Source organism: Ambystoma mexicanum, chromosome 5p, assembly GCF_040938575.1.
Source record: "Ambystoma mexicanum isolate Mex_15411 chromosome 5p, UKY_AmexF1_1, whole genome shotgun sequence".
Lineage (NCBI taxonomy): Eukaryota > Metazoa > Chordata > Amphibia > Caudata > Ambystomatidae > Ambystoma > Ambystoma mexicanum.
Genome location: NC_090930.1, coordinates 588,719,706 through 588,746,932, shown reverse-complemented (window position 1 = coordinate 588,746,932; position 27,227 = coordinate 588,719,706). Strand labels below are relative to the sequence as shown.

At 43.1% G+C, this 27,227-nt stretch overlaps 1 protein-coding gene across 4 annotated transcripts in view; it reads left to right on the top strand.

Moving 5' to 3' along the window:
- Nucleotides 1–27,227, top strand: part of DIAPH2 (diaphanous related formin 2) — a 5,141,990-nt gene that overhangs the window by 1,784,716 nt on the left and 3,330,047 nt on the right. For all 4 annotated transcript variants that reach the window (XM_069612994.1, XM_069612992.1, XM_069612991.1 and 1 more), the window contains 2 exons: nucleotides 4,480–4,544; nucleotides 21,191–21,295. In XM_069612994.1, the coding sequence (XP_069469095.1) occupies nucleotides 4,480–4,544; nucleotides 21,191–21,295 (170 nt within the window). The remainder of the gene's footprint in view (nucleotides 1–4,479; nucleotides 4,545–21,190; nucleotides 21,296–27,227) is intronic.

Genomic DNA, 27,227 nt, shown 5'->3' with positions numbered 1-27,227 from the left:
GTGATCTCCATTTAACTTCGACTAAGTCTGTGCCATGAATTAGGCCCCAAATCTCTTGAGGATATTATCCCCAAGAACGGAGTCTGCATCAAGGGTTTTAGGAGGTTTTCTCGATTCAAAGTGACTTCAAAGTCCATATGGGGACACATTTCAAAATACAGTGTCTTATTCGTTTCAGAGCTATCCTTCTTGAGACTCCCGTTCTTATCGGCTCTGAGATGTCTACCTTTTTCAATAAACTTGCCAGGTGATCGGCATCTCCAAATCCCTCCACCAAATCAGTATTTAGCACAGATCTAGTATTTGACAAGGCCTGGGCATCGAAATGATCGTTTCATGATTGCGCTCCTATTTCTTCCTCAGAGGCTGTTTTCCCTGCCACGGGTGTAGTGATGATCGTTTATATTTTTTGTGGAGGGCATGAAGGGGCACCAAACATTGGAGCCCATCGTTCTTTATCTAAAGTTAATGGTGTTTTCTAATTGTCATTCATATGTTTTGTTGACAATGAGTTCATTTTTCCTTGATAATTTGAAGGGCCTGCTAGAGCATTATTTGTTTGTAAATGAGTGGTCTGCTCATCCTTACTTATTTATCCTGTAATTGACAGATCCCAATTTAGCTCCACTGAATTTGTGGTCTGGGTAAAGATGGAATACCTGCTGATTGCTACTACAACAGCAGTAAGCAGAATATCAGTTGAAACCTGAGTAGTTGCATTTGCAGATAAAGTATTTCGTTTTTGGAAAGATTGAGAACTGTTCTATGCTATCACAGAAGTCGGCACTAGGTGATTTATATCCTGAGTTTCCACAACTACAGATACTGGCCGTGGGTTTACTGCCACCCTTATATTATTATTTTCTCTAATCGTTCGAAAGGGTGAATGTTCATTTGGGTTATTAGTTAAGTCAATCAACATGACTTGCTGGGCTACATTACTTGATACTTGCTGCATAGGAATCACTTGGTTGTCACAATCTTTTTGGGCTTGGGCCAACCTCTTTTGCGATTTTACTGTGCTGCCTTCTTTGCCGCCATCCACTATATGTAAATTGTTAAAAAATGTCCTTGAGTTATTTCTCAATTGATTGTCTACCATTATTAGACTTTTTAATGTTTTTGGATGTTTTTTCTGCCTGCAGATTTTTGATTTGGATGTTTTCTGAGATTGACGGGTGCCGCCTCTCATCTGGGCCCACATTTTTTCCACTTTTAGCCCAGGGGCGCAGGTCTGCACCAGCAGTCGGTTACTCAAGAAATCGATCCTAACAATGGTATCTGCTAGCATTAATGTGTGTGACTTAACCTCATCCCTCATGCCATATATTTCGACATTTCAGAAATTGACGGGGATGTTAATTTTATCAAATCTTCCACTTCTCTCAATGTGTGATGCCTTTGAGCCTCTGAAATTCGCATCATGTTGTCCATCGCTAGTTGAAAGGAGCTCTAGTAAATGTGATGGAGACACTGAGAATACATCAATAACTGGGGAAGTGAAACATTTGCCAACACCTCAGCATTATTTAAGGAATCTTCAGTTTTCCCATCTGATAAACTGATTTAATTTTCACATTGGACACTAGCTACCACACACTCCAGTGGTCCTACACCCTTCAAAATACTAATTTCACTCAGATTACCCATATCTTTTATTTTGCACAGGCTGGTTTTAATTTGCGGCCTGCAGATCTCTATACTTGTACCAGCAGGAGGATAGAAGTATGTCATTTTAGAGGTTGGTATTGAGCTATTTACTTGAATTGCATATACTTTTTGGTACATTTTTCTTTATGAGCACTAACCCTTTGTTCCCTATGTTTTGTCCCCAATGTATTTCTCTTTCGTTCTTCTACAGTAAAAACAGGCAATTTGGGATTTGGGGCCCGTTAATCCAAGACCCAAACAGAGAGTGTCTAAAAGCGCCTCCTCAGACTGGGTGCCTATTTGCATACCTAAATTTGCCGGGTTTTCAATATTCACTATGGTTTGCTCTTAATCAACGGGATCCATTACAGGTTCCTCAGTGTTTATCCGACTTTCATCTAGATTAACCTTAGCTTGTAGTGCAGATAATTTATTTCTCATTAAGAGAAAGATTTGGAGGGGAATAAAAGCACTCTTTAGCACAGAGAGATCACAGTGTGCAAAGACAGTGTTCCAACCTAGATCAATGTACTGCTGAGATAGCCCATACACAGTTTATGTTGTAATATAGTTGCACCAACAGTGCACTTCAAGATTTCACCAGAATACACAAGGCTCAAAGGCTAAATAGCCTGCAGTCACCCTTGGACCAACAGTTTTCTATTGTAATATAACTACATCAACAGTGCACTTCAAGATTTCACCAGAATACGCAAGGGCTGAAAGGCTTAGTTACATGCAGTCACACTTGGACCAACACTTTCCTACCATGATGAAAAGCAGAGTCTGTTTCAACTTCGATTTTGCTTCAGGTTTACTCTCAGTGCCACCTGAGTATCAAGGGCTCAAAGGTAAAAATGCCTGCAGTCGGCTCTGCAACAGTAGATTATCCGAAGCATTAGGATGTAATCAAGCTGTGAATGAGTTTGTCAGCTGATAGTTTAACACAGTTTAACACAGTTTTACTTATAATTTTATATGATCTCTGAGACTTCAATAAGTATTAGACCTGCATTTGTTCCTTTTCACTCCTTCTGCATACGCTTAACGTTTCATCTGCTCTTTCAGCAACGTGTGCATTCACCCTGTGTTCTCTGGACATTCCCAACCACTGTTGTACTTGTTTTCCCAATCAATGCATTGCGAAAGAGTTGTTCCAGCAAAGGTAGCCTTATACAAAGTACCTATTCTACGGTGCAGCGTGGTGTGTAGATGATCGCCCCTCATCTAACACCAAACACTCTGCTCACTCCACCCTGCTCTGCTGCTGTGGCTTCAGATAAAGTAGGCAGTCTGATGAGATGTGCAATGCAAATGGTAGAAAGACTCTCCAAAAGCTGCTACCACGCTGCTACTCTCGTCCCAACACCAAACACTTTGCTCACAAAAATCCTGAGCCAACTTCTCTCCCGTTCAAGGATATCCTTTGCTAATAAGCTGCAATAAGAAGCCTCCCAAGGTATATTACCATTTTAAGTTTCTTTAAAAAAAAATACTTTAGGAATGATGCATGAGAAAAGAACATGCCAAACTTCAACCAGTATTTGGAAACACCCTGACCACATGCCACCTTTCCTGGCATGCAGCGTGACCAGTCACGTTTTTTTTTCCTGTTGATTTTGAGAATGGTAATGTTTACATTTTAAGTGAAAAGTAAAAGTGCATTTGCCTAAATCCAAAAAAACAGGACTGATGGTCTTTTCACAACTGACATGGGACAACATAATAGCTCTGCTTGGTCTTCCTTATCTGCACCAATAGGTTTCACATCATGCAGAGATCCACAAACCTAATTCAGTGTTGCCTGGAGAACCACAAAGCATTCCCATACCAAGACCCCACTCTTTAGCCCATCTTGTTCTGTCAATGCTGGGAAGTTCACATAGTGCAACCAATGCAAAGCTATTTCAAAGTGCAACCCACTGTGATTGGGCATGCTCCCACACCCCAATTGAACAAGTTGTTTCAGAGCATGGACAGTTAGTGAGACGAGGTATAGCATTTGAGCAGCATTGAAGGAGGAGGGTGAGTGGGGAGGAGGCACGAGGATGGAGAAATATAGAGGAAGAATGAAGGAGTTAGATGGGAAGTATTAGGAGTGAGTAAGGAAGACGGATTCTTGATAGATCCTCAGGGCATACAATGTAAGTAGGTGAGGAGAAGGAGGGTTGCATTAAGAATGGGAATGAGGAGCACATATTCATAATTATGGAGGAGGACTGAGGAGAAGGGAAGCAAGAATGACTTGAGGGGTGGGCAGTCAAGCTCACCATCAGTGTGTATGGCCTAAAATAGACAATGGGCCTCATTACGACCCCACAGAGTCGTGTTTTTACCCGCGCCTGGCTTTTCGGAATAACTGATGAATTACTGCCCTGGCAGTAACAGTAATTCCCCAAAGCCAGGCGCTGGTACGAATTACTCCCCTTTCCCATTTGAGTCCTATAGGACTCAATGGGGAATGGGGCAGATGGAAGCACCCGCACCGTTGATAACGGTTCCGGTGCTTCCGTCAAAGTCTGCGAGCGGGTGCCATTACGTCCACCAGGTCGGACCTGGCAGGAGGGAGCGGCACCCGCCCTAAGAACTCGGAGTAAGCCGGTCCGGTAACAGTGGTGCCGGTAGCTTACTGGCACCGTTGTTACCGGACCGGCATACTCATAATGAGGCCCACTGTATTTGTTGAATGTGTCCCATTTTAAGGTCTACTATTAACCATTCTTTCTAGGCAAGGTGTTTTATGGCAAGGTACTCGCATTGCACCTGCCAAATAAATAGTCTGTACTTGTGATCATGAAACAATTGACTGTCCATTTCTAACATTTTCAGATAATTGTGTGGACAAAGCAAAAGTGGACGAGAGTGAACAAAAAGCTTCAGATTTTTCCAAAAAGGTAAGGTTTTAAATCATTGGCATTTTTACTGGGGATCATTATAACTGCATCATCAGGGCACATGCATGAAATACTTCTGTTTCAATGCTGCGTAGACAGCAAGTCATTTGAGGTTTTCATCTGCCACCACTTTGTTGGGTGATGGGATTATTCAAAAGTAAATATTGGCTGCCATGTAATACTTATTTAATTCAATGTGAACCTATTAAATCTTTGCACGTCAATTCTGAATGTTAATACTTATTATCCTATGGAAGCAATACAGACGAATTGTCGGAATGCTTCAAAGCAGGAGGCCGGTCCAGGAGGATCTGCAAATCAGCCTCTAAATAATACACCATCAAGTATAAACGATCAGACTGATCAAGCAACAGTAATACAACTTTACGAACCAGGGTCTATTAAGTGCCAAGATATCAAATGACTGTACAAAGTGCATGACTGAAAGTCCCCTATCTAAGTAGTCTTATCAGACTATCAATATGAACACAAATTAATAAGTCTAGAAAGTGGTCCCTGTGAGGCTGGAAGCAAATCTTAACTGAGATTGACTTCTCCTTTCTCTATTCCTCTCCCCTGCTGATGCACATGACTGCTCCCTGCTATGGTCACCCTCTGAACTCGGGCCAGGCTCCTGCATGTCCAGTTTCCCTTGCACGGCCTCCGGGCTCCCCAGCACTTAAGGATCTGTATCTGCAACCCTGCAGTCCGCTCTCTCTGCACTTATGAGCCACCCGTTGGCTGTACTTGTGAGTTAATTGCACTTCCCCCTTCCCCTCCCCCTGACGCTTCTCCCCTTGCCACTTACCCGCTATTGCACGATCTGAATGAAACAAGTTCTAGTAAGATTGTCATTTTGTCCTCCCTTGTTTCCCCCTCCTTGTCTTGTCACACCTAGAAACACTTGTGTACAGGCGCGCTACAAATTCCACATCATATCATATATTACCAGACTTGAATGTATTAATGAATATTTGTAAATTAAAATAAGACCAATAGAGGTATGATTACATGGTCTCTGTTAGACAATAAAGTGCATAGCTTGATATCGGGGCACTCCTGCCACGTACATTAAACAAGTGTTAATACTTAATTGTGTGGACTTTTCAAATCTGCATAACAAAAGCAGCAAATGGCTGAAGATTTTATTTCTCTAGCCACTTTAAAATAAATGCAACTTTTCTAGCTTTATAGTCAATGTGAAAAATATAAATGCATCACACCTTTCTGTGGGATGCTCTCTTTAGCCCATATTCTATGTTTAGAGTGCGCGGTCCCACACATGCAATTCTTCAGCAACCAGCATTAACAAATGAAAACAAAGGAAACCTGTGGGGAAGGTCCAGGAAGCATTTGAAGGGTGAGGAAATCATGGTTCGTGGGGGGGGGGGGGGACCCCTCGTATAGGCCAGGCCAAAAGGAGAAAAAAGAGAAAATGATCATTGTGAACCTGCCGTAGTTAAACTGAAGATCCGGAAAGTCAGTGTTGCGTGCCCACTTTACTGGCCCTTATTGCAATACTACTGGGGAACAAAGCAGGACACGTGTCGCAAAATAAAAACATATTGGTTATAAAACAGTATTAAAACATCTCAGGAAACGTAACTGGTTTGCACGAAATACCCGCAAAATCATATGCTGCATTTCAGTGTGCTGAAACCTCAGGTGTTGTCGGAACTTGGACACGAGGCTGCTGATTGTTCCTGACACACCACCTTTCACGTTGGCAGTGCTGTATTGTGTTTGCTCCTGAACTATTACTTGGAAAATGACTCTGAGAGGTTCAACTTAAAGTAGTTATATGGCAAGGGGCAGGAAAGATTGCTTTTCTGTGTGACTTTATCGCCATGTACGCTCGGCACATTATCATTTAATGTCAATGTGTATTTGCTCAGTGCTGGCAAGTGGCCCTGCTCCACCAGCAACAGCACGGTAACACTGGGCTGGCGACAAGCACAGGCCCTCATTGGCGGATTTTAGAGCTTGCATGGCATTTTTCCCTTCTGTCCTTCAGGTGGAAAGAAATTACATGAAGGTGGCAAGGCACCTATAACAAGGAAAGCTGTGCACTGGGTTTGATGCCAGCACTTTGCATATCTTAGCATTGTGGGAGAGTGACTCAAATAAAACTCTAGAAAACCATTTCTCTTCATAAAAGACAGTTTTATTCACACCGCTTTTTCAAATAAAACATCATACATATCAACCTTCTTCTCCCCCATTATCCTTTATGCCCACAGTTCCATGCATCTCTTAATGTGTTGTCTCCCCTGCTAGATCTCACCCCAAGCTTTGTTCCTCCTAGTTCTTTTGTCTTTCCTTCTGCCCTCCCCTTGGGGTTGGAGGACTAACATGGAGGAAAACCAGAGTGAGTGCGACCCCTGAGGTGGACGGTGGAAGCAGAGAGAACATATACCCCCCTTGAAACCTCCTCTAAAATCCATTGTTGCAGAAACCAAGAGCAGAACCATGAAGAAACCTAATTTCATAGAGAAAGGAGGGCTACTTTAGCAAATCAGTGTACATACAAGAGGGGCAGTGTCAATCAAAAACAATTACTTGCACCAAAGAAATTCAGGAAGGCAGTGATGAAACTGGAACACTCAAACCTATCCACTGGACATCTGTGCCTTGAAATGATACAAACAACACTAGTTCCCTGATTCTACAGGCCACAGGTTTATGCTGATTTAAAGCATTTTTGCATGCTGTCCCATATGCCAAAAAACATCACCAGACTATGTACCCAGGGATCCTCTGCAACCATGCACATTATCAAAGTACCCTTCCTCCTCATTGGCATTGATGAAGTCTGACCACTTGAACCCACAAAATCAGGGAACAAACATATCTTAGTTATCCTCAGTGTATGTGATCCGATAGCTGAAAACCTTTTCTATGGGCCGCACCGCCACACATTTCATTTTAGAGATATTTGTGCGAATTGTCACACGAGTGAGGTTCCCTGCAGTGATCTTTTCCGGCAAGGGTGAACAATTTTATGTACTGGCTAATGGTAAAAAAGAAGGAAATTATGAAAATGTGCCCTTGGCATTCTTTCATTTATCACCTACCTAAGCATGGCCTTGTGGAAAGTTTTAACACATTAACGCAGAATCTCCAAAGGCTAGTGATTGAAGATGGGAAAAACTAGGACTAGCTGAATCCATGGGACTTGTTTGCCATCTGGCAGGACCCAAAATCTTCCAGGGATTCTTTCTATTTGAGTTGGTATATGGGTGTATCCCAGAGATGTCTTGAATATTTTCTGAGAGGATTGTTAAGGCCATAACAGTCGATACATCTATGATCGTCTCCTAACCCAAAACACAGGAGAAGGCATACAACTGGTAAACTCACATATGGAAGATGCCCACAACAGGCTAGAAAAGGCCTATGACAAGAAGGTCCTGCTACTCATTTACTAAGTGGGAGACCAAGTAATGGTTCTCCTGCCAACGACTCAAAATAAGCTGCTGGCCCAGGAGCCAGACATTAAACTGTGACAGAAAAAGTATGTACACTAACATATAAGGCACAACAGGCCGATCAAAGATAATCTTCTCAGTTGCACCACATCAACAAAGTAAGGGACCTGGCAGGAAAATAGCCATCCCAAGCTCCTGGTGACATATGCCAACAATAGCCGCCATAGCTTGCTGCCTCAGGAGGTACAACTGGTTCCCATCCCAGCCAGGCTCAGTATTCAAAAGCACCAAGAATCGACAAAGTGAATAATCGAGTATGCATACATCTTATGCCTGAATCCTGGGTGAGCACATGGGATTATCCATAAAAATAATCACACCCACAGAGTCATTTGTCTAAATCCATCCTGCCTCCCAGATTCTCGCAAAAAAAAGAGAGATGAAGAACTGAAGAAAATGCTTGACCTGGGTTTGATCAAGAAGTCTCACAGTGAATGGTTGTCCATAGTACTATTTGTGCCTATCCCAACCAGGGCTGGAGATGTATGTATTGATTTTTGACATCTGAATGAATTCTCCCAGTTTGACGCATACTGTGATGATTCAGAGGGGAGCCCTTGCCTATGAGGCTAAGGAGGTGAGGTCACTACCCAATAGTTCCCCTAGTGGTAGAAAAAGTGGGAGGACCTAATGAGGAGAGACTATCCTCATGGGGATAAGGCCCCCCATCCCGTGAAAGACCTCCTTTAACCCTTCTTCCCAGAAGCCATTGGCTTATTGACTCCTTTTCCCTCCAAACCTGAAACTACTACTGTATGTTATTGTGAAGTATCTACTTAAGCAATATGACCCGAGCGGCGGGGGCATTACCGACTCAAGTAATGCCCCGGGGCCCATAGTAGTAGGCCCGAGCAAAAAAAAGAAAAAAGAAACTACCAAGAAAATGGCCGCCATGGAAAGGGAAAACGGAGTCTGTTTTCCCTTTATGGCAGCCATCGGGAGCGGACGCGCTGGGAACACAAGTGTTCCCAGCGCGTCCGCTCCTGAAAAAAAAGCAGAAGGTAAGTGGAGTTGGGAGGGCGGAAGGGAGGGAGAGGAAAAAAAAAAATACCTGCGTCCCAGTGATAGAAGCCTCCAGCCATGTGGAGGCACGGAGCGGGGATGGCCCGCTCCGAGTCTCCAGACTGCTGGAGCCTGCTATCGTTCCCCAGCGTGGACGCAGCAGCAAAAAGGTAAGTGGAGTAGGGAGGAGGGAGGGAGGGAAAAAAAAAGCTCACCCAAGTCCCCGGCGGGGGTGAAGGCAGCCTCTCAGCCGTGGGGATGCTCAGAGCGGGGATGGCCCCGCTTTGAGCCTCCTCATTGGCTGAGGGGCTGCCACGCCCCCGCCGAGGACAAGGCGGCTGGAATCATGGCCGAGAATTGAAGGATTCTCAGCCGGGTAAGGACCCGGCGAAAGCCAATCAGAATGCTTGTTGCTGGGTAATCATATTGTATCTGTAAGACCAGGTAGGACTGAGACGAAGAAGAACCAAAGAAACATACAGTACAACAGTAAGAAGGCTTATGCAAGAACTGTGATAAGGTGGCCACTAGGAGGCATGAAGATAACTGCAAAGACTTTGACAACAGACATTGATGTGATGCTGGAGCGGCCCCAGCAGTGTAAAGTAAACACAGAGGAAGGAATAAGAGTGTTCGCAAGCAGGCAAGCAAGAAGTGCAGCAAAACCATGCTTCCAGAAGCAGTGAGAGACAGTCGGTCTCTGAAGAAGAGGCAGAAAGGAATTATGCGTGCCGGAGGGAACACGACTCGCTGCATAAGCAGGAAGAATCGAGCGGTGGTGTGGCCTCGCCAAGGTGGAACGGCTGATCTATATAACATGCTTAGACCACTGCAGCAGCAGCTTCGTAGAGCCAAACAGGCCAGAGAGGAGGAAAGCAGGAAGATGCTCTGAGCGGGTGCAGAACCAACAGCAACCTGAGAGCCCGGGAAGAACCGGTTGCACTCACCAGTGAAGATACAGGTAGCAGGAGTTGCGGGCAAGCTGGGTGGGGTCAATGGATCCCAAAGAGTCAACTATTACTCGAGAGTGTTCTCCCTCATCACAGTAGTGATACACTAAAATTCAAGAGTCAAGAATTCCACAGGAGTGATCTCATTCATGAAAATAGTGATTTTAAGCGAACCAAGAGTCAAGTATTCCTCAGCAGAGATGTCTCTTGTCACAGTGGGAAACGTGATATAATGAAAAATACCAAAATTACAAAGAAGTATCAGGGAGTAATTTCTGCAACAGTCAAGACAGGAGAGGTATTGAAAAGGTATCAACAATAAGAGTAATAGTGGATAAACCCCTAACACCATTGTTCACACATCCTTGGGAGGTTGTAAAGAAACCTCTGATGACTTGTGGAAAGGACTACCCAGGAACAATCTCCAAAACTCTTTCAGATAGAACAGGAGAATGGAGTCATTCCAGTCATTCTCCTGGTTTAAGCATATTTGGGTGAACATAAAAAGTCCTGTTAAAGTGTCAGCAATAAGAATAAGTGATGATAAAGCCTTAATTCTGTTATTTGCAAATCCGTGGGAGGAACGTGTACAAAGACCTATCAAGAGACAGTCTCCAAAACTATTCAAGACAGACGAGGAGAAGGGAGTAATTCTTCTGGTCTATGTATATTTGGTAAATCAGAAATTGGTGCAAATCCTGTCAAATGTCTTCAAGCCTAGTCTACAGTAAAGTATTTGGGGTTACATGTGGGCAACAAAAAGGTCCTTCCCCTGAGTTCTGAAGTGGATGCCTCCCAAATTGTCAAATGACTAATCACTAAGAAAGATCAAAGAAAGTGATTCAAGCCTTTTTGGTTATGGCGGGATACTATTGATCAATTGGAAAAGGACCAACATCCTTGATTAGGATGACCGAACGCAAGCGGCCTGTCATCTTAAAAAGGTTCTGTACCATCCAGTAGCCTGGCCTGGGGGGGAGAGGAATCCTGAGCGTATCCTACCCATCAGGTGAATGGTAGACATACAGAGGGACACAAGTCCTATCCCAACACTTTTGTGCTGGCCTGTGTCTTTGCTGACCCATATTGCCTGCCTTGCCACTTTGTGCATATAGTACACAGAGAGATCTCTCAATTTCCAATATCACCAAGGCAAAGAAGGAAGAGACCAGTAAAGGGGAAACCAGACAACCAAGAACTTCTACTCCAATGGCATGCCAATGGAATGGCACAGCAAAGAGAGCAACAGCCCTACAGAGATGCAATAAGAGCACCAGCCTTGTGAGAGGAGAGACTGAGGCAAGCTGCAGCGGGCAATACCACACTTGGAAGCAGTCCCCTCGGGCACCAGTGTCTAACAGGAAAGAGGGGCCACCCCCGCAGACCTACTGAAAATCTCCCAGAAAACAGACTCTTTAAAATAAACTATAACATTAATCCACCATTGCCACTGTGCCATTACACTGCCATTACACTGCAAGATTGCATAGAGAATGAGGGCAGGTTTCAACTCCCATTCAAAGACTTTGCTGCACATACACGCCCTGGGAGAGAATTAAAGGGCCAATTTGGTTCGGGAAACGTGGCAATCATCACAACGGGAGAGATATTTCGGTAGGGGACAGGAATTTGGATGAATCGGTTTATTGGGTGAGGTCAGAGGTGGAGGACGATAAAGAGGCCAACAGGAGAAGGAGGAATCATCAGTTTGTGCTGAAGGTTTGTGGAGTAGGTGAGGCATTGACTTTGGAGTGATAGTGATTCTGCTGAGTGAGTCTGCATGTGAGAGGTCTGAATAAATAAGGTAATATAAGGGATGAGTGTGAGAGATGAAACTGGGTGAAAGAAGGGTATTTGATCAGTGGTAGTAATAAGAAGGAGGGGTAGTAGAGTGGGAGTTGTAGTAGTAGTGTGGGTGTACTAGTAATAGTGTTGAAGGTAGAATAGTTGTGGTAGGAAGATGGGTGTTACAGTGAAAGGAGCAGTGAAAGGATAGGCAACAACAAAGAGTGGGCATAGGAGATGGGTTCAGTGAAACAACCAAGGGACCAGAAGACAGGTTTGTGGAGTCAGAGGAGAGGTAGTTCGAATAGCACAGGAAAGGTGACTGTGGGCGCGATTGAAACAAGATGAATCCCTCAGAGCAAGTGCAAGACACTATCCCAATTCCCAGTAGAACTATACCGCTTGGCGAGTATAAGGAAAGTTAGGAATTCCCTGAGAGATTTAATGAGTCATCATTATTACAAACCAGATATTATACAGTATGAGTCGACATTCAGTAGTATTAAGGGGAACTACGGATACCTAAGTTAAGGAAGGTGGATATGGCAAGACAAGAGATTGAGTGGGGTGGCCTTAGGCCTCACAACAACCTGAACAACCATTGAAGTGTTTCTGTGACATACTACTGTTCTTTTCCCTTTGTTTTTTCACAAACCCATCTATCCTCTTATGCAACCTTTGAAACTCCAAATTTGTTACCTTTTTTTCATTAGTCTTCTCTCTACTTTCTGTTCTGATACTCAGCAGGACACTGCAGAGATTGTGGCCTGCTGCCTCCCCAACCAGCCACCCTTCCTCCTACATAAATCTGTCCACCACATCCATCAAGTTCATCAGGTATATTTCTGTCCCGAAAAAGACAAATTAACTTCCCCCTGACCAAAGTGTGTTGGTTTCTCAAATTGTTTCATTTTGTAAACCATTACACCTATACCAGCATCCCTGCAAAACCCCAACACAACCCTGTTTATTTTTTCCTAGCTTAACCAAAAGCTGACGGCTTCTTTGTACCCCTCTAGATTCTTCTTGGATGCAACTGTGTCCCCACAATCCTAGTGCCCGTTCTTAACCATCGTATAATTCCCAACTATTTCTTCATCAGCTCTACTTTGTCCAGCCCAGCCCACCACATTGCACCAAGGTGTTTTCTCCCAAAAGAATGGCAATCAAGTCCACCGACTGTCTCTTGTACCCGAGAGCAAATAGCACGGACAGCAAACTCCACCAGCGTAGCCTCCAGCCTGGACCATAGTAATGATGAATGGTTGTAGGCTCTAACCTGTTATTTTCCATATGTCCTTGTGAAGAGTAAGTGTTAAATATCGCCCCCACTCCAGTTGCCCCCCCTCCCATTGCCTATTGAGTTCACACCAAAGTATGTGACCTATGAAGAACATTTAAATCAGCAGAGAGCAGCACATGGGCTCTTCCCAGTACCTATCAGTGTAACAGCACCTATTATGTATACCGACACCTAAGAAAACCTGGACAGTAAGGTATCCATTGAGAAAGCCATATCTACATCCGAGACAATATGACGGTTGTTTAAATGAAATACCTGAAGAAGCGAAGAAGATAATGATATGATATGATAGTTTATTTATATAGCGCCTACACACAATGTGTTTCAAAGCGCTTCAAGGCAAGGGAGGGAACAAGGGAAAATACAATGACATTCTTAGAGGCCATGAACAGTAAGGATGTGAAATTAACTATCGTACTTGGCCTGACGACATTTCAGATAGTGCAAGAGCTAAGACATAGATAATGGAGGTAGGGGGAGAGTGGGAAGGAAATGGAAACAGGCAGGCGACTACCGTACTAGGCCTGACGACATTTCTGGTAGAGCCGGAGAAAACAAAAGGTGAGGGAGAGGGGTGCAGAAAGGGAGGGGAGGAACAAAACAAGCAACTATCATACTAGGCATGACAACATTTCAGATAGTGCTAAAGGGAGGTGGGGAGGGAAAAAACAGTAATGGGAGGTTGGAGGAAACAGACGAGTTTGCTATCATATTAGGTCCAGGGACAATTCTGATAGAGTAAGTGCATAGAAGAAAGTAAGGGGAGGAGATAGGAAAAGGGTGGGTGGGGCTTGCTAACTGGTGAAAAAAAGCAGTAGGCAGGAAGGCACCAGGTTGGTGTGGCTTAAGCCAGGTGACCTAGATCCACTTGCACCTGCTCCCCATCTGCAAAGGAAAAGAGGCTGGGGGGCTCCTTAAGTAGGAAAAAGAGTGGCAAACAGGAAGGCACCAGGTGGGCAGGGCTTGCTAAGTGGTGAAAAAGAGCGGCAAGCAGGAGGGCACAAGGTGGGCGGGGCTTGCTAAGTGGTGAAAAAGAGCAGCAGGCAGGAAGGCACCAGGTAGGCGGGGTTTAGGCCAGGTGACCTAGATCCACTTGCACCTGCTCCCCATCTGCAAAGGAAAAGAGGCTGGAGGACTCCTTAAGTAGGAAAAAGAGTGACATTCAGGAAGGAACCAGGTGGGCGTGGCTTGCTAAGTGGTGAAAAAGAGCGGCAGACAGGAAGGCACCAGGTGGGCGGGGCTTAGGCCAGGTGACCCAGATGAAAGAAGATGAATGGTGACATCATAAGAAATCGGACTGATGCACATATAGAAGAGATAATGATCAAAGAATACTGACAAGAGACGAAATATAAAGGAGATACGACGGCTAAGTGACAGCTTGGGCTCAAGATGAAGAAACTAATGCCACATACATGATGAAGATATTTAGATAGCTTAAACGTGTACAGATGCAAAGTAACTGCAAGAGGCAAAGAAATCATGAAGCTAGCTATGCTTAATAGTCAATAGATTGCGGCAAGCGCCAACCATTTACAAGTATTTACCTCAAGAAGCACTTTATGTATGAATGCAAGTCCACTACGCATATGAGCATAATTGAACAAAGGTTATAAAAGGCCTCAAATGGAGTGTGTCGCAGCAAAAAAATCGAAAATCGAGACAGAGCAAAACTCAGCTAAGGATGACCATGCCAAGAAGCCAAGGTCTTAGCTGGCTGGAATAAGCCGACATTGGATACAATTAAGGAGAGAAGAGAACAGAGGATCCCGTTCAGAAAGGTCAGAAAGGTCAAGATAAGCCATAGATGTCAGAGAACTGGTAGAATTAAATCAAATATACGAAAAGACACAGAGAAAAGCTGATTTCACGGTGTCCAGTCACGTGACAAAGGCAGGCTGGAAGAGTGAGACATTCACACCTACGCATGGATTCCCGCAATGCCCATACTCCTTAAAAGTTCTCAGAGCACAAAGCAGACTCAAGGCCAAACTACAAAGAAGTAATTGACACATGACTACTGAGGTGATAATTGATTGTAGCACAATTGGTAGGAAGCTGGGGTGCAGATGAGCCTCTGCACCTGGATGTTCTTTCTGCATGCTGCTAGACTTAGGTGGAAAAGTATGAGTGGGGTTGATGCCAACCCAATCATAGTGGACCATGTAATCTAGGGTTCTATAGTGAGTAGAGCCAGTCGTACTTTTAGTGATGTTCATAGTGGCCATTTTGAAGGCAGGGCTTAGTTGCCCCACCTGACAGTGATTATCCAATCCCCTCTCCCTGTTAACATATACAGATATAGTACCTATATTAAATTACCTTCCTATAACCAATCACGTTGCATGTTAGGTTTTTAAGGTTGCCACGTAGAATAGCTTTAGTACGTGCGCAGGTTGCACGTCAGCAATGACAAGTTTTTGCTATAAGAATTGTGTTTTTTTCTGAAAGTAAAGAGAGCGAGAAGATCGAGCAATTATTGATGTTTGTTGTACTCCCCGTTTTATGAACTTGTCATTAAAGGGACTCGCTTTGCCAAACTATTGAGTTATCTTGATTATTTGATGCATGAGTATGAATCTGCATCCCCATCTATCTCGAGGGTACTGCTACCCATCTTAAAGGACTGTTTGAAGATCATCCAGTTAACTTGTTTTCGCCTACCATCTGACCCATTTTGCAATAGTGTCATGCAATCCTAATTTATTTCTGGACCTTTGGCACTAGAAGGGTGGAACAACACACAGTAAGCCCTGCATCCATGGTATGCTACTTCCTAACATACCCTCTGAATCTGAAAGACATCTGTCTGCCTAAAGCCTTATATGTTCGATCTCCTATATCTGGATTGGCCCCTGTAAAGCGGCCCCAAAATGAAAACTGTGGCTAAATAACTGTACCATATCAAAACCTGACCTTTCACCCTTTCCCCCAGGTTTGCCAGCACTTACCCCCTTTTTACAATGTTGCTATCCACAAAGATTAACCTCCCCTTCTCTGTTCTTCTCATACCAAACCTTTCATCACTTCTGTCGGTCAAATTCCTTTAATCCCAGACTCGCTCTGCTCTACTGACATCCTTCTGCACCTTTGTTTTTTTTTTACTCTACTTGATACACAGACCAATCATATCTTGTGTTCAACCTGTATCTTCAACGCTTATGCCGCCCAAATCCTTCCTCCAAATTAATTCCAAAACCCTAAAGGACCTAAGAAAAAGACTGAAAGCCTGCCCATGAACAATCTGCTCTCTCAATGTGAGTAACACACTTCTTCCACTGCTGAGAAGAACCTTTGTGGCATGCACACTAAGAAGGGCTTTCAGTGATCTGTACTCGCCCCCCTTTCTTTGGTTCTTCCTTCCAACATCCTCCATCCATTTTGCCAGCAGTGGGTTTGTATCCCCAGAGCGATTTTCCATAGAAATCTATGGCAACTAACTTAGTTGAAATTGTCACTGGTGACAGCACGTTTTTCATTAGACAAAGTATAAAATGTCCTACATCATCCCTTCTTTCTGTTTCTGTCCCGACACCACCACTAGCGGCTGTATTTTCCTTACATGACATTTGTCTGTTACGCATTCTTCCAATGTAATTCCTCCCAGCTTCTGTACTTTGTCCTTGGACTACCTTGATTCTATTTGAACCATATCTAGTTTGATGCCCAAGAAAGTCAATACATATGCCGCCCCTTCTTTGTTGTTGGGAGCCAGGGCAATAACACAGTCCTCTGCCTGCTGAACAAACTCTGCCAGCAGCTTAGCACATTTCTATTCACTCCTGCCCACCTTCATGAAATCCTCTAAATAGTGCGTTTGCTGATGTGCTCCCATACTCATTGTGAAAACCCATTCCACCAACATGTTGAAGCACTCCGAGGGTGCACGCCACACAGAATCCCATCAGCAATTTGGCAACACAAATGTTTCCCTTGAACTGCATCTCAGGAGCTGGTATTCACCTGAGCTTACTGGAAGCAAACTAAATGCCACAATTGACACATTTGCCCTAGTCTCATCCGCTCTAATAAACACAATCACATTGTCCACATTAAATAAGGTTATGGGGCAAAATGCTGGATCAGTAGAGTCATTTATTGACACCTATTCTGGCCGGATAGGTGTTTATCATTCTGAAGTCTCCTTTTCCTTTTTTGGGCACAATGTCCATCGTTGATATGATCAGGTCTAGAATAAGTATTACATCAAATGTACCCGCCATTATTCCCTCACGCACATTGTGCCCCAACTTCTACTCTACCCAACAGTTGTGTCCTTTATTGACTGATCACTGCCATCCCTCCTGCCCCAAGGTAAGAATGCTTCAAGAGCTGTGCCATAGTGAATGCACAAACTATGTATAACACAATGAACACTGAAAGCATTACAGGAAACATTAATCAAAGCAGAATGTGCTTGTCAACAACAGAAAGGCAATAGGGTTCGAGCCACAATAGCATGACATTAAATATCCTGATGCGTGCTATTAAGCCTGGTGAGCAATCGGAACTGCTGTCAGGGCCATCTCAAGCAATTTTGGGGCCCGGGGCACAGACCTCTTTGGGGCCCCCTCCACTGAACCGATCACAACCCAAAGTTTGATATGCTGCCTCACAGCAAGCAAAATGAGCCGTAGTGAATGCCCAAACTATGTATACCACAGTGAACACAAACCATTACAGGATGAATTGATCAGAGGAGAATGTATTTGTCATCAGGTTGGCATTAGGTTTAGACTCTCAGCAGCATGCCATAAAATATCCTAATGTGCTATTTATGTTAATGAACAATGGAATCGAACTTCTTTAGCTCAGGCAGCTCTGTGGGGCCCACCTCTAAGGTGGGGGCTCGGGGCAAATGCCCCTTTTGCCCTCCCATAAAGATGCCTCTGACTACCGTCTTTAGATTAAGCAGCCTCATAGGGCCACCATTCATGGTGGCGGCCAGGGCAAGTGCCCCTTTTGCCCTCCCACAAAGATGTATCTGCACTAACTTAAATCACCAAGACAGAAAGTCAAACTAATGCAAAAATTGCTCACAGGGAAGACCTGTCCATTTACCTAGGATCCAGTCAGCAACATCATTTCCCATCCCTGACCTGGCAGGAAGCCCTTTGCAAACAAGTGGGGAGAGCCTGGTAGGAGAGTTCAGGAGGAACAATGCCATATCCTGGCAGTCTCAATGACAGCCATTAAATACTCATAAGATACATGGAGCATATTAAATCCCACTGCATGTGACTTCTTTTCTGCCAAAGAGGTGGGCAAGATCCAAAGGGAGAACGAAGCCTGGAGAAGGAAATCCTGCCCCAAAGAGTGTTTAGAGGACTTAACAGAGAGCACTTGATGCTAGATCTGTAGAGGCAACCTTGCAATGTTGTGGATATTTTGAAGCAGAGTTGGGAAAACCAAGGTCACCCTGCTGTGGACTGTGCTCAGTTTGTCGAAAGAATGCGGTTGACAATGGTACTGGTCTCAAACCAGATTACAGTGATTCAGGTCAGGAGAAAAGGTACTAGATCTACTACCAATGTTTGAAAACATGTGTCTAGCAGACGCAGTGGCAGACACTGGTCACAAACATTATAAGTTATTGAAATTATAGAGTCCACAAAACAAACTATAGAAATCCCAGATTCTCGAATGGCTAAAACAATGGAAGGTCTTGGACAACCTGCCAAAAGTGGTTGTCACAAGTGTTGATGATCCAGAGGGACCGATCTATTCTGTGCTCTACACAATAATGCTGGTGGACCTGCAACACTATCTGTAATATTACAATTGGGTTTTCCATGATCATTACAGAGATGACTTCTTTGAAAGGATAGGGCAAGTGAATGATTTTTCATTTACTTGTTAGCCCACCTGGCAAAGTCAGCATGGATTTGAGTCTACAACCTAACCAAGGTACATGGTAAGGTGTTAAGGAGGAAGTCAAGAATATGTTGGACCTTCAAGTCATTTAACCATCACAAAGTCAATAAGCCTCTCCAATTACCTTTGTGGGAATGTCTGATAGGTGCTGATGCTTTTGCAGATTCCCACGTTGATGCCTATACGATGATGTGGACTGGCTGACAAGATCAATGAAGGAACAGGTGCCTTCATTATTATTTTTATTAGTTTTATTTTGCTAAACCATAGACCTAAACAAAGGATGTTAACAACGCCTGCTGGATTTGCAAAAGCCTCCCAAACACTGTAAAGCCTTTTCCAATTTAGATTGATATTTGTTGGATTGGAAGGGGAATCCAACAATTTAAATAGATGTATGGATTGCATCAGGACTGTCCTTGAGTCTGGAAGATGCTATAATCCACGGCAAGACCTGGGGAGAGCACATGAGAAATGTGCAGCAGGTGACTAAGGATGAGTGTCCTGCAGAAGTCTGTTTTATTTTGGAAAGTTTCTCTAAGTTCGGGGAGATTTGTGGGCTAATCATAGTGCCCTCAATCATCCCACCTCTTCATGAACTCCTTAAATCTTATCGAATTTTAGGGAAATGGAGGTAATAAAAAGGCAAGAAAAAAGGATTTTAAAAAAGACAAATTATGTAGAAAAATTGAACATATCTTTAAGTATATATTTTTCAATGTTTAGATACATTAACTATAGAAAAAATAAAATATTAAAAATGTATAACAAGTGACACATTTCAAGCAACACTAAGTAAAAAGGCAAAAGAAAGTGTGTGAACATGTTACAAATACATATTCTAATTGCATTGAAAACGTTTAAACTAATGTTGCCACTATTTCCCCCAGTGGCTCACTTGGTTCCCCTAAGAGCAGTCCACCACATTGCTGCACACTTTATTACAGATCCACAGAAACTTGAATAATATCACCCCAGTCCTACGTGAACTGCATTGGCTTCCTCTCTAGGCCAGGCTACTGTCAAGACCCCATGCATCATCTGCAAAGCAGTCTCAAGTATTGCAGCAGTCTACCTAGCTCCGCTCACTTGGTGGCACATGCTCCTTGTGCAGCCAACCAACCAACCGGGTGGAATCGCAATACGTCCGCAAAGAGAGGACCCGCAAACCATAGTTTTCTTGTTTCGCGCCCACCCTCTGGAACTTGATTCCGGTACAGACTATGAATCCCCCCCACAATTCTCCAATTTCACAAATATCTCAAAACATTTCTTGACCAAGGACTAATCCCAATGGGTGCACAGACGGAAGCACGGACTGTAACTCGCAGTACTGGGCTACTTTTAAAATATTCCATTCCGAGCACTGGCCATCCGCCCCCTGTGCAACTCTGCATTGCTCTCGATCTAGGTCTACACTTTAAGCAATCACATTCAATTGTAAATCATTGTCCTATTTACCACTAGCAGAGTTCTCTTTCTTATATTAAGAGAATGAAAGAGTGTCGAGGTGTTTATTTTTTAACAAGCAACCACCCATCAGTAGAATTTGGTGACATATTGCTGAAAGCAACTGGAAAATGAAATCAGACAATATACATAAAAGTGCAAGTGTATAACGAATGGGAAGTGAGCGAAATTGACAAGGAGGTCCCTAAGCATACAACTTCATTTTCCCAAATAGACACCAACCCACTATAGAGAGAGCTGAGGCGTTTAGTTAAACGGTGTGGTAACTGTGAATGACACACGATATAAACAAATGAAACCAAGTTTGCTTTCAAATGGAAAGGGGAATCTTGGGTTCTTAATACCAGCATGTGCCTCTTTGCTAAACATGAAGCATATGTTTAATTTCATGTGTAGCTACTGTCGACAGGCTACTCATTTTCTGCAACAATGAGAACCATGAGTCTGAATGAGCAGTCTTTAATGTGCTTAAACTTCGAAATAATTCAATGATGATTGATGCCAGATAGGGATTCTTAGGGTCACAATCGAGGAAGGAAATGGCTTACAATTCGATTGGGCTGATCTTAGTTATTCGAGCTGTGACTGCAGATGTTTACTGCTCTTCATGTTTAGTGACCAGAAAGACCTTGCCCAATGCCATTTTAGAAAGCAGTCATGCAGTGCAATGATGTCCTACCACTTTACTCGCACTATTGTTTAAAACCTCGCTGAAACTGTTTAAGTGCAGCACAGATGGATGGATGAATGTATTGATGCTGGTGATCATTGCAGTTTGATGAAGAGTTCACGGCGCGACAGGAGGCGCAGGCCGAGCTTCAGAAACGAGAGGAGAAAATCAAAGAGCTTGAAGCCGAAATCCAGCAGCTGCGGACACAGGTAATGAAACACGATATAGACTTTATGTCATGTCACTCTGAGCCCCTCTCTAGAAAATGATCTTGTTAAAATGAGGGGAAACATTTGCCACCATGAGCACGGTTTCTGTTCGCCATTTGATGCTTTCGTTTAAATAATTGCAGTGATTGATTTTTGTCCGCCTGGCCACACCATGTAGGGCTGGCACTTGATAAATGTTTGGGTGATCTGTTCCTGAAATTGCATGCAAGGCGGCTTAATGAAGGCAACCGGGCTGCTCAAAGGGAATGGTGTCACTTGGCTGACACAGCTGATGGATGTCCGCGAGGTGAAGAGTCAAAACTGCTCATATCATTTCCAGCTGCTGGCATTTCCTTCCCAAAGATATTACAGGAAAAAAGGCAGGCAATCATGTTAGACATATTTGTTATGCCATGATTTTTTAAACGCAAGTAGCTGCCCTTCCTTCTATAGTGTCTTCACCGTGCCATTTCTGTCGTGGGAGGTTTCTTTTGGACAAGTTATGTTACAGGTCACGAAAGATTTAGATTTAAATCCCAGAAAAATGAACGTTTTCTAAGTGGCCTCGAATCTTGATTGCCATGGAAGACCTGGCTAAGGGCATTATTGTAACTTTTGTTTGGCCACAAAGGGTACTTAGTGGCTCAGGTGGGGGTTCTTCTTTCTCTATGTCCCCACTTTCCCATGTGTGGAACCTGAAGGCCTTAGGGATGCTTGAGGGGGTGGGGGATTAGGGGGCTAGCCCCTGTTCAGAAGAGGATGACTCATTCATTGGAAATACTTAGTGTTGCGTGTTTCTGGTGGTGGGTGGCTGGGTTGGGCTTGGGCTTACGATAGACGTTACAGAATGGGTAAGATTGAATTTAGCAAGTGGAATGTAGGTTAGCAGCTGTCTTTGTATTAGGGAGAAACCATTAAAATTGTGTATATTTAGGAATGTAGCCATCTTAACCCTCACCCACATATATGAACCTTTTTCATAACGTTGAAAACCAAAGCACACTGATCCTGTCAGGACTTACCTACTATTTATAAATCTGCTGTAGTTAACTTAGTTAACTTCTAAGAAAATATCATATTTGGCAAATCGGGATGGAAGATTGTGTGTACATTTAGTTTTGCAAAGACTACAACATTGTCTTCATATCATTCCAGCTGTGCTGCTCTATACCTAAAGAGCTAGTAGAGACAAGTGCTAACTATATCCTTACCTGCCTCCAAGGACCTTGTGTTTTTTTCCCCTAGCCTCAGGTTACCTATCAAGCGGCTCAAGATGTGCACATTGTGCGTGCTCATTACCCCAAAGTGTACAACCAATGGACATTAGATTATCTGAGGAACATGCACATTCAAGAAATGTGCCAACACTCTTCAGCAGAGTATTATAGAGTATAACCTCTACCACTCCCATCCAATCGTAGCCTTTGAATGGTCCTGCACAAAGCTAGGAAATGTGATGCACAAGCGTTTGAGATATCTACCTTAAGATATACTTGTCCAGAACTATTTGTGGTTCCCTTTGGGTTCCCAAACATCCCACTTTATCCAGAGATGGATTTGGGGACCGTGGACCAGTTTTCAAACATCAAACACAAGAGTAAAACCTTCTGGCACGTCCCTGTGTCTGTTCACCAGTCTAGGTTGTAAAATAAGAAGAGCAAAACACCTAAGCAATGGAATATAGTTGATAAACTGTGGCAAGTCGAGTGAACTTCCCAACCTAGAATGTGGGGCGGGCCTGGGCAAGCCGCTAGCGGCTGATTTTATCTGGCTGCTGTCCAATGTGTCATTCAGAGGGTGGAAGGAGTAGGATCCTGCAGGCTCACCCCCGCCATCTCCTTCCCTCCGACAAGTCATAATATCATTACCCTATTGGTATTTCAGACCCCATCCACAAAGTAATTCAGAAACACACCATCAGTAAATCCAGAAAGCCCCTGTTGTAAAGTTCTCTGATTATATTTGAGTGAGAATGAGGAGTATCTAAACTTTGGACTAAACAAGTTAAAGTCTCTGTGAACTGTTTGCTAGAAACAAACTCCACAGGGTGCCCCAAAACCCAGGCCCTGTCAGAACAACATAGTGTTTACAAGTGAATGCGCAAAACCCATGCAGCAGGGGGAAAACAAATTCCCCAAACTTACCAGGTAAAGAATCTGAGCAACTGCACACCTCACGGTTAGGCGAAGAAGCCGTGAGATGCAAAGAGATGCTTTCCATTGATGTTACGAGCCACATCTATGGATGCAGGATGAACAGGTAAGCAAAATCACCTAATTGCACCCCACAATGAAACACAAGTAAAATGATTTGAAAATCTGTTAGAGGAAACAAAGTTCTCTGAGACTCTAAGTCCCCACAAAACGCATGGCCATCCCAGTCAATCTCAAAAGCTGAGAACATTACAAACATTCCTGAAAGACAACAAAAGATGGGCAATGAGAGGCAAGAGAGTGGAAGATGAGCAGGAGGCCAGTGAGCTTCACGTTGATCCATGGGCTCATAAGGAAACCACTATCTGGCAGAGGTTCTACATTTCTTAACATATTTGCAACAGCTTCTCTGGAAGAAAAATACCCAGACAACCGACCCACAAGAGGGCAAGCTCTATGTATGTATAAGAGTCCCCTGGCTGGAGCAAATCATAATTGTGTCTCTATGAAAAGCCTGAATGAGAGGGGCGAGGGGAGAAAAACTAATTTGTACAGAATTGAATGTCAAGAAAGCCAAAATCTGCGAGAGATCTCAAATGAATGCACACAAATCCAAGGTGTGAGAGGTGTTTCTTCGGGACAAGTTCCAGCCCTATGCTCCTAGTCGGACTCTCCGTTCGGGCAGTGACCGTTTGGTCCTGGTTCCGAGTTTTTCCGCGCTCAGAATCCGACGCTTTGCAGCACAGCCTCTATCGATACAGCATGCATACCCGAAGCAGCACTGCGGCATCAACATCTACCTTATCATGCTTGTTTGACTAAACCAGGATTCTGTGTAGCCTCCTCAGGCTGTGTATGCTGCCCTACCTACGAGTACAGCAAGTGATTGTGTTACTATACTAAGAAATCCTATGTCCTGAAGAAGATGGTTGTCAATTGCCCATAACCATGGAAACCGGTCGACCTGACCTGTTGTGGCCCCTCCGCAACTCTTTATGATATCTCCAAGACAAGGAGGGGATACCAAGACACTAAAGACCTCAACCCAGCATCAAATGTGTTTCTACAACCTCCAGTGCGTAAAAAGTGACTTTGTTTTTTCTAAACAAAATATTTGTGTGATTTGTTCATATCACCCCTTTTTTTAGTAAATGTTTTAACTTAGACAACCACCCGCATGAAAAGGATTTTGAGACATTTGGGTTAATAAAGGAAGCACATGTAAATCCCAATGTCCTTACACCATTCATGTCAGCTATGAGGCGCATGACTTATCACTATGAGAGATTCTTTCCCTCTCTAAGCAACTTACAACCTGATGGGTGGTTGCCACTTGGCAGAACATCTCCCGATCTAGCGTCCATCTTGGACTTCCCAAACTCCACTACTTATTGAGGGCAACTCTATCCTGCCCATTCAAACCTTTTTTTCCCGCTTAACCGTCTTTTGTGTACCACTATACCCCTACGGTTAGGGATGACAACAATTTTTTCTTTGGCCTAAAGAGGCCACAATTTGCCCTGTTGTTTACTCCAGGTTTTCACCTCCAGAGGGTGGGCGGCAGGGCCTTCTCCGTCACAGCTGGCAAGCTGTGGAACAGTCTTCCTCTCAAACTCAAATTTACTGAGAATCATTTGACGTTCCGTCGTCTACTTATTACAAACCATTTTTGCTGATTTACTTCTTTTTTTGTTTGTAGTTGTTGTGCTGGTCCTCGCGCCAAGGTGCCCTCGGTTGTATGTGCATGTACAAATTCGTCTAACATAACCAATTATGGAAAATAATTCCACTTTAAAACGTGTTGCCGGGAAGTGGCAATTTGAAGAAAATAAAATGTCAGTACAGTTTCACAGAGCTGTCTGTTTCTTTCTGTGCTGCTTTTAAACTTTCTTTTTTGACTACTTTTGGATTTTTTATTCGATTACTGGGGGCACCGCACCTTTACATTAGCCAAATCAGAAAACACAATGAGTGGTGTTAGCTATCTGGGGAATGTTTCAGGGTATATGAGGTGGCATAATGTACTATAATAAGCGTATACATGTTTTGCAGTTTGGAGGCTTCTTAGGACACACTATCTCCATTGTACTATGGAAAAATTGAACTTTGATGACAGGTAAAGGCTATAAGGGCAACTTTGGCACTCGATGTTGTTAGATCTTCAGGCCTGTAGAGCAGGATTTTATCTATTTTGTTACATTACAACAAACTCCCAATCAATAGAATCTGGAGAGAATTTGGTCCTCAATTTAGTGACTCAATGGTGTCCCGTCATGAGGTGGGCATGGGCCATCTGCATGACATCATGCTGGAAAGAGGTTGTTACCAGCAGTTGGCCATGTCACTCACTGCCACTTTTCATGTTGCTCTGGCCTATTTATTATCCCACTGTATTTTGCCACATCATAACCGGATGTATTTAGCTGTGAGTTATACCTCCCCTAAGAAATGTTGATCATATCGGACTGAAATATTATCCTGTATGGATCTGTGCAATTGCTGAGGCCTATACATTCAGAATTGTTGCACAATTCTGAATTCAGAGAGACCCTACAGATTTAGGTAGCTGCAGGCATAATACTTATTAAAATGTGAATTTATTTATACTGCATACATATTAATATATCCTGTATATATTCATATGATTTGTCTGTATTGCTGAATTCAAATATAGTTAGCACCAATAATGCATTTAATTATCTTGTCATTTTAAATTCACTTCATTTTCAACACTGTACTTGTTGGATACTTTGATTTAATAAAAAAATGTGTGAACAGATATCCTGGGAACAAAGTTTTCATTTAATAGGATGCTTTTCATGAAAACAACCACTTATGGATGATGCCATATGGCTTTTTTCTAGGTCATGGCTCAGAATTGTAGGTCTACACCTGTTCCTTTGAAGTGCCCACTATATGTTGACCTTGCATACCAATCTCTGACCTTGCTTTCCTTGGAAAATAAGTAGTTCCAATGATATGAGCTAATTCCAGTATTCCAATTCCAATATGGCTCTATTGTCTTGGTGTTTAATTACAAGGCTATTTGTTCTACATACCCAAAGCAGTGCCTATGCATCCTGTTCATGGCTTATTCACTGATTACTTTTGGTATCTATTTTACAGAAGGCAGAGTTCTACATGCATTGTCTTAATTGCTGAGCGGTGGATAATCACATTTCAGGTTTAACTTGAGTCCAACAAATCCTCCCATTTTAAAAGTTACATGTAAAGAGGAAAACATAATGATTTTTATAATTCTTAATAGTGATGGCAATTTATCAAATATAGCCCTTCTCAACATATTTAATTCAGTTTATATTATTTATAATAATTTCTAGCTTCTCTTAACAAAATATTTCAATTTAATTTGTAAAAGTGGACATATTTTTCGGTTTGGTTCAAAAGACTTCTATTCGACACAATGGGATCTAGCCACAGTTACATATGCAAAACGCAGAGTTACCATATAAAATGACACAAAAATACAACAATCTTTAGGTTAATTCATTAATACGTTAACATGTAATGGCTAAAATTCATTCAACACATATTAAAAGTACCACCAGTGGCAAGTAAAACAAAAAATGCACCACCTTGTTCATTCATGTTTAGCCAATCAAGTAATCATGGCCCCACGCTACCCTCATTTAGCATTTTGGCCCTCACCCGCCAGGCTTGAGTTTGACAGGTGGCCACACAGTATACCACTTTAATTTCATTATATTTCTTGAAAAAGTGGACTGCTACATCAACACTATGAATGCTATTACTATTCA